Genomic DNA, 14,268 nt, shown 5'->3' with positions numbered 1-14,268 from the left:
AGTCAAATGCTGAAACGTTTTACATACTAATTGTTAGGCCCTTATTTACACACTGAATTGTCGACAGATTGTCCCGTTATTCCCCGATCATGGCAAGGAACACATGGCGGGTGTGACAGGTCGGCAGAGGATGCTAACTCCTCTATGGCACCTGATCCCACCTCTGATGTTTTGGAGGTCCGTGTTTGCTCTGCTCCTATTTTGTATTGTTTAAATGGTCGTTGAGCATGAATACTGTTCGTTATCTCCATATATTTAATTATGTCAAGCAATAACGATACTCATTAATTTAAAAGATTTATTTACCAACAAGATTACCGACTGGAAGAAGTGTTGTGCTTGTCAATCTGAAAATTAAAAAAAATTATTAAATCTTTCTTCAATGCATGTAAAATTTGCCGTAGTTTTTAAACAACCACTACATGTATTTCATTTGTAAACATTGCTGAATTTACACCAACCTATTTGCGATTATATTTCATTTTTCATTTTTTCAATACAAAAAAAAAGTCTGGAATGATATTATGAAGAATTTATCTTCCATAATTGATATCAATAGATAGTACCAGTATTTGAATTACAATCGCAGCAAAAAGAATTTTTGTTAAATAAAAGAGAAAATTACAATGGCCTAATAAAAAAAATAAATAGTGTTTAGAATAACAGAATACTTCTTAAAAGCTTAAATTATCGGCGATTCTTAAAGGTGGATTATCCTTGTAAGAAGTGTTTATTATACTTAAAGCAAAAAAGTCTGAATTGCTAGTGAGAAAGAATGTTTGCAACCTGTATAAGGTAGAAATAACTAAAAAGTACAAAAAATAACGAACTCTTTTTCGCAAATAAAATGTAGCTTTGCATCACAATTTTCGTCATTCCAGACGCCTTGTGGATAGAAAAACGCCATATCTGCACAGTCCTCGTTGTTCTGGGCATTGTCTGGCTGGAGGAGACCCCAGTTAGTGAAATGAGCTTCTTGTTGAGTTGACATCCATAACCATTCATTTTCAACAATTGCGTCTGTTAAACCGATCCAGTAGTTATCTGCAGAGAAGATTTGAACATGAAACTTCTAATTTACATTGCAATTACATTTCTATTTTTTTTTTTTTATCTAATTCACCATTACAATGTGTGTACAAAGTGTCAAGTCTGAATTTTGATAAACGAATTCAGGACATCACTTAGTAAATAAAAACAGAATTTTGTATAGCAATAAAAAGGACAGAGGATAATTCAATTTTTTTTTCCATTTAAAATATCATTATTATATGTTGCACGAACTAATTAATAAATATTTTAGAGAAAATATGAAGGATTTGATAACGTTTAAATTCGAACAGACATCCACACGTGATTTAATGGTGAAAACTGGATTTCAGTTTCAAATGTAATGAGAAAATTGATTTTCTTTGTTTAAGATACACACGGCCATGCATCATATTTTGAAGGTGATGCTGCAAGAAATCATTTTCATCCCGTGTCTCTATTTCCACCAGTTTAGCAGAGAGTCCCTTGCAAAACGACTGAAAAATATGATAACCCAATAATTGCTATTATCAAAACTATGCATAATCATTTGTAGTGAGAAGGTGTGTCTTTTTATCTATAAATATTTTTATTCTAACTATCCAATTTGAATAGATACATTGTCCATAACCGACTATCTTACGAGGTAAAGCAAGATTGTATCATTGTTGCGGTGTTTTTCCTTTGATGTCCACTGTGTTTTTATTTTTGATACATCATGACAAACTGTGCTCTAACAACCATTCTCTATCAAGATAGAACACGCCAGGGTAATGATGCAACAATTCCAATGACCCTTGACCTTACATTGATAAAGAAAAAGAATATAAACAAAGTAGCTGACTTTATAAGCAAAATACAAACAAATATAAACACAGCGAATGTATACCTTAGGTCTGCATAAAAATTCTAAATTTTGCACGTCATTTTTTAAATCCAAAATGGAATTCACACAAGCACATTTTTAAATGAATGTTTTCGTCTCTCATAAACTTGAAGCGTAACAAACCAAACACAATGTAGTACAGGGAGCAAGGTGGATATTCCTTTCTTTTTCCAACACAAATCGCTGCATCCAGTAATTTAGAGAATCGCTATTCATCTCGGTCAAAAGTGGACATTTCCCCGTGCCGCACGCCACTCCTTGATTAGCCTGAACGTTTGAATTCCCATTTGGTATATAAATTTACGAGTGTTGATATTTTTTAGAGTCTATCAAATGCTGAATTTCATGATAGGACACTTGTAAAAACCTTTCATTTTTCATCTTCGTGTCGACTTCGGGACTGGTGAAATTAATGCCATCATGTCTTAAATATCTCCTACATCGAAATCCATAATAGGTTCAATTTTTAATTCCGGCAGATCAAACGTCATACTTCCCAAAGAATCTTCAACCTGCATCTTGTTCCCTAACTGATCTAAGTAATTTTCCTTCATAATTTCGGTTTCCGTGTCTATAAGAATTGCGAAAGCATAAAATCACAACCGTCATCCATGGCATTCAGAGTATGAATGGATGCGGTAGTAAATTCAAGAAATACAGCGCGCTATACTTTTCGAATCACGTGCTCTTTTTTCATTGGTTATATAAAATGGTGTGATGAAGTTTTGATAGATCATGGCTAATTCAGTGCATGAGATTATATAGTTGAATTACGTGTTATTAACGTGAAATTGATAGATCATGGGTAACTCAATACCTGAGAACAATGATACAAAACATATAGAATACCTTTTAACTCGTGCATCTTCAGATATAAGACTCGGGGGACCAACCCCCTCGTCTGATATCTAAAGATACACTCGTTAAAAGGTACTCTATATATTACATAAAAGCATGAAACCAGTGGTAGATAAATTCAGTGTGTGCTAATTATGAAGCAAATTTAGGATTTTATATAATTTTAATTTAAAAAAACGTATTTATGGTATTATGTCATTGTCGACTGCAATAAATACATGCTTACAAAGAAAATGGACCAACAAGGCGAGCAAGATGCATATTATGCCAAAATTACACATTGAACTAAAAAAAAGAAGTATCAATTATGACGAAATTTTCTATCATGTTTCATTTAACATTAACGTGTACTTTAAGTAGAATCTCCATGAATCGCACAATCTCACAAAGTTTGAAATTGATTGTCATGAAATAGCTTATATACACCAAAGAATGCCTAATAGATCAAATCTTTATACCAATAAGCAAAATTCCCTTGTGAGTGTGTCTTCATTTCATTTTTTGAAAGATTATTCTCAAAGTATGCGTAAAAATATATAATCTTAGGTTAACAAAAATATGGGAAAAAACATACTTTGCCTATATACATATATAATTTTGATACAACATTAAACTTTCATTTAATCAAGGGCCAAATCACAAACACGATTTAACTGTCGATTTGTTATAAATATTTCAACATAGTGGTTAGCATGTTAATATCGAAGTAAAAATGGATATTCAGGGTTTTTGCTTAGGATATATCGGATTTATAATGATTTTTATCGATTTTTTTTTTCGCAGAGAAATTTTCTCATAATTTCTCACCTTTCAATGATAAGAATTTCATTGTAAATCCTAAATTCACAAATTGAATATGATTTTTATACATTTGAAACTATAGACATTGTGCACGCCTTGTTTACCTACCTCCTTCAATTTAACATACAGTTAGATGTAAATGCGTATGTTTAATTATTCAAGAATTCACTTCAACGAAAATTAAAAATGAATCACACAAAAAATTATGAAACAGCGTGATTTAGTACAAACCATTGCTTCTGTCCAACTATTCAAAACACCATCAATGAATACATAGCACGAGGACCCATGTTTATACCAACCATGGGGGCACGACGGAGATCCGGCAACAACTGAAAGAAAGATTAAATATTTACCCAATTTGCTCAATTTGAACTATAATGTTTATTTATTTATTTATTTATTTATTTATTTTTAGTTGTTTTTTTTTTTTTTTTTTTTTTTTTTTTTATTGGCTTCCAACTATTTTATAACATTTGGATTTTTTATCATCATTTTTAATAAATGACATTTATGGAAAACATATAAAATTTCTTGTGTTGTCTTTGGCAAAAGACTAATTTCACAGTATGCAGTTGCTGTAAAGACATTTTACGTAAAGGTAGCCAGCGTACAATTTTATATCTAAAAAGCATTATTGGTCTAAAGAAATACTCAGATCGTCTTGAAAAATAGTTTATTTGAGAATTTTATCACAGCAAGATTTAAATGAAATATTTCTACTCACCAGATGTAAAGAATATACACAAATTTATGAAGATAAGGAGTTTTATGTTTGAAAGACACATTTTGTGTATCAACTAATGCAAAAACTAGCAAAAAATTATGTTCAGAGTTAACTAGGGTCTTGCTAATCTTGTACGCAAAGGAAACGATTTATGTCCCAATTAGAAGCATTATCTCGACTTAGCGTCTATATCTGACATACATGATAAAGTCTGAAGATAACAAACCGTGATCGATCTCGTAAAAACTTCAAACAATACAAATATGTGAAAAGGGCATAAACAAGGACCTCTGGATATTCCAGAGGTGAATCAGGTGTCTAGGAGGAGTAAGCATCCCGTGTCGATCGGTCATATCCGTCGTGAGCCCTATGTATTGATTAGGTAGACGGACATTTCGTTGGCATATTCAATATAAAAACAAAGTCCTTACAATTGAAACAAGTCAGCAAAACACGACCCAGTGATATGTTATATTTGCTAACAGTGTAATTATAATAACCATGGAATTGACGAAATGCTGACTTTAAACGAGTTTATTGAAATCACTGTAACATCAATTAATTTGTCAGTAGCCTGCCTCGGTTTCAAAAATGATCATATTCGGAGCATGCTCTTGAGTATCGAAAAGGTTGGGAGATGTAAACACAATATGCAGGTGAATGCGGGATATTACTATATAAAAAAGGAAAGTTGACGATGAAAAAGTTAAAATCATCTCGTTTATCAAACAATTACGTTGCTAGTTGGTCCTTATCGTCTATAGTCAGTAAAAATCAAAATATAAAACAGATGTTGCAGACTTTGTGGTGTCTTAAATTTCAAGTTCACTGAGATAAATCGATCGACTTTTGAATGAAAGTAACTATTGTTAATTGATAATACATCGTCGATATATCTAAATGTCGAGTTGAACGCAATGGCAAGTGTATTTCTTCTCATGTAGAAATTTTTGAATGATATCAGATTTATACATGTAGGAATGTAAAAACAAGTCAGCTAATAATGGAGCACAATTAGTGCCCATCGTTATTCCAAGAGTTTTTTGGAAGACCTGGTCTCCGAATTTATGCATATTCACCAATATTTAACTATACCAGCAACAGAGCCCCCCCCCCCCCCCAAAACACCACAGCCCCTGACCGTAGCGCCACAAGTTTCACAAATTTTGGAAGAAACAACCTTGCTCATTATAACCATGCACTTAGTTTATCTGCTTCTTACCCAGTAGCATAGAAGAAAATCTCTTCAAGTATTTATTTTTTTTTTTTTTCAATTTATAATCAATAATAATAAGAAGCTGAAAATGTGAAAAGTTTACAGATGGACAAACAGACTACAGACAAAATGTGATCAGAAAATCTCCCATGAGCTATCAGCTCAGGTGATCTAAAACGGTCAAAAGTCATTACACTGCAACTTTTAAAATGGTCAAACTTCAATGAAATTTGCTTTCTTTATTTTTTGGTTCCTTGTCCAACAATAATAATAAAAACTCTGTCCATCTTTATAAAAACAATTATTTATTGTAACAAAACACAAGTTCATATTTTAAACTGAGTAACCAAAAAATTGTGGTATATGTAGCTTTAGATAAGCAAAAATAAAAAAAAAAAAAGAAAAAAAAAGAAGCAAATTCTTTTTATGAATTACTAATTAAAAATATAAAAGCTTTTTGTTACAAAAATATATATATATATATTTTCGAAACAAAAACAAATTGATACTGACTCTTTTTATTAAATAAAAACAGTACTATTAACAAATATTGATAACTTATATTAACTTTTGCATCAACACAACTATAAATAAAAGGTACTCAACTACACTTAGGGAATTTTCTCTCAGACATTGATAAATCAAATCAAAACATCTGTGTGAAGGTGGAATTCATTATAAGAAAAATTGCAGGGAACAATAATACTGGTATATGGATTTTTTTTCAAAATATTTCCTTGACATTTTCTCATTTTTAGTCAAGAGAATGGTAAAGCACTGACTGTTAAGAAACATGCAAAATATAACAAAATGTGTGCAAACCAATGTAGAGTGCAACAGAAGACAATGCTTTAATCTAAAGTTTGAAATGTTTTACAGAGTTATATATATTACAGAGTAATTATTTGTAATTTGTTACTTTTGATAATAACATTCTAATTAGAGCAATAAATAGTAAACCAGCCTAAATCAAACTATAAAACCTTCTGACTAGCTGTCATTATATTAAAGAGAACATACTAAGGTGGTTATGTCATATTCCAATCCAACTGTCTCGTAAAATGCATATTGATTGGATAATACATTGATGTTTGAGGCAGTTAATCAAGCATTAAAATTAAATGAAAATGAAAGCTTTTGATTGTGATGTCATAATAGACCAACACAAAAACACGCTGTTTTATGATGTATTTCACGTAACAAAATTAAACTAAATAAGAACATCAAAGAAAATACATAAATTGCATTTGGGAATAAATATTTCTCATTTATTATTTGCAACTGTTAATGCTAATCTAACTGCCGTAAACATCTGTTTTACCAGCTATGCTTATGCATCACCTGTAAATCCTCAGTTTGCAACAGTGTTAAATTAGCATTTATAATCGCAAATTAACAAATGAAAAATTAGTTGTTCTCTAAATTAACTTCATAAAAATTAAAAATAAATTTTACAGCAAATAAGGGTATATTATGAGAAGGAGTTGGCACAACAAAAATCCTATTATAAATTAACATCTTAATAACAATATAGGCCTATATCTTTATTATGCATTTTTTTTTTTTAATTTAAATATTTTTTTTCTACCATATAAAAATGTTATGGTCAAATGTAGAGACTTTTATTGTAAATATAAATGGAAAAGTACATGTAACAGGAATGTTAGGGCAATAAAAAATCAGATCAATAACAGATAAACAATCATCTTCATATCACTTAAACAAACCTAATGTGGTTTTCACTTCCTAAAAGTGGAGTCCCTTTTCTTAGACAAATGTAAAGCAATAATATCAATTTACAAATTGGATCCACTTTTAATTTACACTTACAGCAATAATAGACATTGAAGATAAATGAACACATTACATTACTCAATGACATTTAAGTACACTTTTTTCTGTTTCATATTACTTATAAATACTGTATATACCATTAGTAAAAATAAACAATACAATAAAGCAAACTTGTATCTAACTAAATTCTGATTCATTTATAAAACCAAATTTATGGTCAGTAATAAGATTTCTGCTTATTAAGCATCAATCATTAATCACAACAAATCACAAACTTAAAATTGAGCAAAACTTAATACCATATAACTAAATTTTAATTAATACTTCTCCCATTTTGAGACAAATAAATAAGGGCAATCAAAGTGCCAATGTTAAAAGATATCATGAGCATATTAGACAAGTACTCTTCGCTTCTAGATCTAGTAAATACATGGTCATCCCAACCTTGGAATCTTCCCGCAGAAAAATCAGACTCGGAGATAATTGCCGAGACAGACGGGACATTAGGCACTGGAGATTCATCAGAACCTGAGGAAGACAAGCCTCCTTGTGACATAGATTCAAATACCTGAGTAGGGTCGACAAATATTGACATGACCTCACTGTCATGATAACTGCTGTTATTGGCAGTGACATTCTGATGATTACTGAAAAGTTCACCTGGTTTCACTGACATTGCACATGACTCATACAAGGAATGTGATTGGCTGTTGAGCTGTTTGGAATGTAGTGGGTGGTCTGATTGATTTAAGGAATGTGATTGGTCAGTGAACTGCTTGGAATTTAAGGGGTACTGGCCTATCTGTTGGTCTGGTGAAGTTTCTACAGAGGACTCTAAACTCATGACAGCTTCCTATAATGTCAAACAAACGACCAATTAAATCTGAGAAAATACAAATTGAATCTAATACTGATGAAATAATAATAAAAATGTCATTAAAACACTTGTCTACATTTTAGAAGAAATATTTTGCATTACTTTGTACTTTTTTTCAGTTCTGCAAATACCAAAAACTGCTATCTCACAGTATATTTTCTAGAGAACATTTTTATTACCCATCCTCCTTGGTTTATGATGAATTCTGCTGCATAGTCTGAGAGGAGGCGTGTTGTATAGCTGATTAAGTTACCTATCCCCCTCTGTCCGCTCTCCACAGCTCTCCAGGTAACACTCTGTCCATACACCAACATTAACACAACCTACATATATATGAGAAGTGATAGTAATAATCATAATTATGTATTGTATGTACTACTAAAAATCAACTTGTTTGATGAATACAACTTTAACACAGCAGATCTAAAATGGAAAGTACAAGATTTAAAATGGAAAGAACAAAGCTCTAAAGAACTTACACTAATGATTTAATGCTTTAATAGTAAATAGAAAATACATATAATAAATTCTTCTTGTTGAAAGAACTGAAAGGGTATCTGATGATTGTTAATACATGTAGAACATATCTCGTTTGATCTGATGATCTGCGCCTGTCAAATCCACGTGATACGGCTCTTCAGATCAAGTTACTATTATAATGATAAATTTATTATATACCCCATTATAATTAGCAAAATATAATAAAAGTACATAACTTTTGTCCATTAAAACAAACCATTTTGTCAAGGAACTTTTTGATGTGTGAGAATAAAAATGTCACTTATCTGTGTACTATGTCATCAGTTTCAGAGAGGGGTGATATGGATTCAAAAAACCACAGTGTGGTGGTCCGGAACGTCGGATCACACCGTCATGTGATTGCATAAATTCAACAGTAAAACTGAGTGACAATCAGTTGGGTATATAATAAAAGTATAAATATAGAGGTAACCTTTTCTTTTGAATCAGAGCTTATCTTTCTACTCTCATTTCAAACCAGTTGAAATGAGAGTATAGAAAGATATCCGATTCTTGCCTTTAATTTTTCCTCTTAACCTTACCAAAGAATCAAATTTCCAGTCTTTCCTCATAATTAAAGTAAAATATGATAAACATTCAAAATACATGTATATGCAAGAAAATTTAAATCTACCTTTTAATTTTTTTTTTTACCATTTAATACTACATGTAGTATGCAAAAAAAGAGTGAAACTTTAAATTCTAGTACTAGGAGAGAAATATACATTTGACATCATTTCTAATTCTCACTTACCTGCCTCCAGCCTGGCAAATTTTGATCCCCAATTTGATTGGCTGATTCCCTGAAGGCTTCATATGAAAATGTCTGTTGACCTTCAATGAACAGTCGATGAAGTGCATCCTCCAACTGAAACTCATACTTAGCACGCACCTCATCTCCAATCCTGGCCAGGACACGGGCAGCGTTGGACTGAGGGGTAAGCGGAGGGGTCAAAAGGGGGGACACAACTTCTCCATTTCTCTGTTTCTGTAAAGCTGAGAGTAAAATAATTTCAAAACAGTTAGCAAGTAATACATTTGTCTTTACATTTTCATGATCAGTAAAAGGATTGCTTATCAAAGAAAAAAATACATAGCATACAAATTCACAAAGTACATGATACACAAACAGAAAACTAAAAGACTATGAATATATGTTCATGTTCCAAACCCATATGAGAGTAAGAGTTATCTTTTCTTTTTCACATTATCAACAGCCCTTATTTCACATTATCAACAGTCCTTATTTCAACTTTAACAAGATTCACCACAATATCACATTCTTTCTAGTCCTATAAAACATCTTTCCTTTAAATGGCTAATAAATGCATTAAAATTCTTCAAAATATTTTGTGGATAGATAGATGTATTCAAGGGAGACAAACACCTTGTATAAATATTTTCTCTAATGAAGGTACTATGCAGTACTCTTGTAAGATACTTCAACTTGCATTTTAAAAAAAAGCTACACCCAAATGTCTGTGAAATGCCAAGCATAATATATATATATATAAGCAAAAGACCTTTTATATCCTTATGAATTGAAAAGCTTAGTTTGAGAAAGTCCATTTAATTATACACTCCAGATTATCATAACTTACCATTCTCTAACTCTGACTCCAGTGAGGAGAGTTCCTCACTAAGCTCCGCCCTCATACAATTTAGAACACTCTCCTCTACAGCTGGGGAGGAATGATTGACAATATGAAGGCGGAGCTTAGATCTGTCACCAGGTGTGAAATCGTTGGGAGAACTTTTAATACTATGGCAGCTACAGCCGTCAATCTCATGAGAAGTGACAGAGTCCACATCCTCAGGGGAGGGGCCAAAGTTTTCTATGGACATACTGGAGCAGGAGTCAGCTGAAGATGAGGAAACGTCATCATTTCTAAAAATAAAGATGTTGAGTTTACTGCTGGTAACTTATGAAAATATCATAATTTATAAATAAACTATGATGGTACATTGTGACTCCTAACTCATAAAAAGAATTCTTTTTATTTTGCATCAGTATTTTGCACAATTTGCACATTTACCAGTATTAACTAAAAAATTTCATACGTCAAAAATTGTTAATTTCATGTCTAAGATGCACTCCCACAGAAAGACATTGTGAACACTACACACACACACACATTTACATGTACTTTCAAGCAAATCACTTGCAGTAAGCATACCCACTGATTCCTCTTTGATATTCTCCATTGTGAAAACCATTATGACCATCATGTGCATCAACTTCATCTATGCTTTTCTGTTGCCTTCTCATTTCTCCCTCCACAACCAATCTAATGACATCAGACAAGAGCGAATCCACAAATTCTTGAATCTCAGGTGAAATCTCTGTTAACCCATCTTCTTCTTCAGTCACTGGGACAGCAGCCTCCAAATTTTTCCAGTCCTCCAGGGTAGGTTCAAATCCTAACGATTTGGGGGTAGTGGTGGAGGTTGCTTTGTGTGATGCAAACAAAGTATCAGGGTTGAGCCAGGCATCACTTGCTGGTGACAGAATCTGCTTGGTATTGAGATCATTGGACTGAACACAAGGAGAGGCACTTTGGGACATTTCATCATCTGCTCTGTAGTCATCTAAACTCTCCCTGTCTGCTGAAGATGACTGACCTTGAGATTTATAATTCAAAGTAACATTTTTCTTGAATTTTAAAGACAGTTTAGGAGGTGATACAGTTTCTAAGGACCATGATTTTCGCCTAGGGACCTGCTCCTCATTGATAGAAGATGACGATTGTTTAGCATATAGCTGACCTGCCGTTTTCTGTTTTTGTAGAGAAGATCTCTGATTGCACTGCTTGTGTAAGTCAGGGGTCACAGGCAAAGAATGGCAGAATCTTCCTCTAATAAAAGAAATCAATCAAATCAAATATCAACACATCTGAGTGAAAGTTTAATTCACAAAACTCAACTTAGTCAAAAAAAAAATTAATTTCTTCTATATAGTTTTTCAGGCATCATCAGGTCAAACACTGTTGCACCGATAAATTTTACTGACAAACTGAAAAGGGATATATGTAATCTCAATTTTCCATTTCTCCAAGTTAAAAAAAAAAGAAAAAGAGTTATGCCCCTTTTTTATGTGCAATGCTTATTAGATACACAATAATGACAATATATATAAATTTCTCTTTGAAAATTGTTCCTTATGAATTATTTTTATATAAATGTTTGGATTGATTGATGCCCTGCAATAAATCACCTGTCAAAAGATAAAAAGGTGAAAACAAGTGATACATGTATACATGTACTATATAGTCAAAACTATACAGAAAGTATTATAAAACAACAAAAACTGAAGTATCAGGTAATAAACTGGATTAAAACCCATACTACACTGCAATTAGTGTAACAATTTTACAAAACAACTGATTAACAAAGTGTTGTTACCTGAATAAGTCAGCTGACTGAATGGACTGTGAAGGAGAGTCGTGAGGGTTGTATCCTATAAAGTTGAGGACAATCAGCTTTGTCTCTAGATTAAAGTTTTCAGGGGAGTACGGTGGGGTAGGAGGAGATTTAGCTGCCATTTCTATCTGCAAAGTAAATTTTGAAAATTCAGATAAATACATTCAGTAAATATCTTAATGATCGATTTAAAACATTTTTATGAAATTATAAAAGCTGTATTTGGAAAATATAATTATGATCCTGACAACTGATGAGTAACTAAGAAAGCTAATTAAGTGACAACCTTTTCAATGAATACATAAACAAGGGGCCCATGTGCCACAACACTCACATGAGTAACTTTGGCCTTGCTGTTTTTCACCTGATTTCTCCCCTCCCCCTTGTAGTACTTATTGTGGCCCCGCCCTACCCCAAGGGGTCATGATTTGAACAATTAGAATCTACACTACACCAGGATGCTTCCACATAAGTTTCAGCCTTTCTGGCCCAGTGGTTCTTGAGAAGAAGATTTTTAAAGATTTTATTACATGTACATATTTCAGTGCAAAACTTGAATTCCCTATTGTGGCCCCGCCCTACCCCCGGGGGTCATGATTTGAACAATTTAGAATCTACACTACCCCAGGATGCTTCCACATAAGTTTCAGCCTTACTGGCCCAGTGGTTCTTGATAGGAAGATTATAAAAGATTTTTGCTACATATTTCAATGTAAAACTTGGATTCCCTATTGTGGCCCCGCCCTACCCCCTGGGGTCATGATTAGAACAATTTAGAACCTGCACTACCCCAGAATGCTTCCACATTAGGTTTAGCTTTTCTGGCCCAGTGTTTCTTGAGAAGAAGATTTTTAAAGATTTTTACTACATTTTTCAATGTAAAACTTGAATTCCCTATTGTGGCCCCGCCCTACCCCAGGGGGTCATGATTTTAACAATTTAAAATCTACACTACCCCAGGATGCTTCCACATAAGTTTCAGCTTTTCTGGCCCAGTGGTTCTTGAGAAGAAGATTTTTTAATGACCCCAATTTTTGTATTTTCTTGATTATCTCCCCTTTGAAGGGGACTCTGCCCTTCATTTTAACAATATAAACTCCCCATCACCCAAGGATGCTTTGTACCAAGTTTGGTTAAAATTGGCCCAGTGGTTCTTGAGAAGAAGTTGAAAATGTGAAAAGTTTACAGACAGATGGAAGGACAGCTAGAGAGACGGACAGACGGCGGACAATGGGTGATCAGAAAAGCTTACTTGCGCTTTCAGCTCAGGTGAGCTTAAAATGAAAAAAATCTGATAAAAGTATTATACAGTTGTTTTACATAGCAAATCGATAGGTTTGTTGTTATGTGGACATATCATACTACACTCCACCTACATGGTCGCAGAAGTTCCAAATTATGTTTGTTTTTTAAACGTAATTTGTATAAACTTTTTATTCTATTCAAATATTGGTGCCCTAGCTCTTCTGTTGCTGACCCAATAAATGAAATTTGCAGATTGAAATTAATCAATTCACAGATGTCATATGTTATATCAGGGATCTAAATTTATATGTCCCAGGTAATATGGAGCGTATTACTCAAGACATCCCATTGTCTTTCTACTGTTGTTGAAATTCACAATCATGCCACATTGTGTATACAAACTGTAAAAAGGATTTCTACTTGGAAACAAAAATTCAGCATGTCTGGAAACTACAAACCATTCATGTATGGCTGTTCCTACATATGTGTATGATTACCAGAAAGAATTTGATTTTTTTCCTTTTTTAATTCTTGAAAAAGCAACCACAAGACAAAACATCAGATATTATGCATCATGAAACATGGGATGCTTTGCATGTTTTGCACCACCGTCAAAAACGTAAAATTACATGTCATGAGACAGAAATTGGAACGCTACAGTCAGACAGTACACATGCTACTGCCTGACAGCTAGACCTACATGTGCAGATGTAGGAATGGTAAAGTATACATTGATCATGTGTTGAACAATCATTTTATGTTTATGCGAAACAGTCTGCATGATTCTTCATTCAAAGAATTGTGTTTCATTTAAACCTTATTTACCTGGCTGACACTTCAACTCCGTTGGTTTGGTTTACTTCTTTCACATTTCATATGCTTTAACCGATACCGGA

At 32.9% G+C, this 14,268-nt stretch overlaps 2 protein-coding genes across 2 annotated transcripts; both read right to left on the bottom strand.

Moving 5' to 3' along the window:
• Positions 1-342: 342 nt before the first annotated feature.
• LOC133203373 (C-type lectin 37Db-like) lies at positions 343-2,469 on the bottom strand. The gene is made up of 5 exons (XM_061339164.1): positions 2,356-2,469; positions 2,039-2,182; positions 1,430-1,526; positions 865-1,044; positions 343-347 (listed from the first exon to the last, which is right to left on the bottom strand). The coding sequence occupies exons 1-5, from the start codon at positions 2,467-2,469 to the stop codon at positions 343-345; spliced, it is 540 nt and encodes a 179-aa protein (XP_061195148.1).
• A 5,038-nt stretch (positions 2,470-7,507) lies between these two features.
• On the bottom strand, positions 7,508-14,251 carry LOC133203311 (uncharacterized). The gene is made up of 7 exons (XM_061339120.1): positions 14,198-14,251; positions 12,110-12,255; positions 10,885-11,562; positions 10,309-10,595; positions 9,462-9,703; positions 8,368-8,511; positions 7,508-8,164 (listed from the first exon to the last, which is right to left on the bottom strand). Exons 2-7 carry the CDS (start codon positions 12,247-12,249, stop codon positions 7,625-7,627), a joined length of 2,031 nt encoding a protein of 676 aa, XP_061195104.1. The 5' UTR covers positions 12,250-12,255; positions 14,198-14,251; the 3' UTR covers positions 7,508-7,624.
• Between the last annotated feature and the right edge of the window lie 17 nt (positions 14,252-14,268).

This window comes from Saccostrea echinata, unplaced genomic scaffold (assembly GCF_033153115.1).
Source record: "Saccostrea echinata isolate AGI-Se365-2 ecotype Australia unplaced genomic scaffold, CSIRO_AGI_Sech_v1 ptg000050l, whole genome shotgun sequence".
In the NCBI taxonomy this organism is placed as follows: domain Eukaryota; kingdom Metazoa; phylum Mollusca; class Bivalvia; order Ostreida; family Ostreidae; genus Saccostrea; species Saccostrea echinata.
The sequence above is the reverse complement of the archived record's forward strand: the minus strand, read 5'-3'. Positions and strand labels throughout refer to the sequence as shown.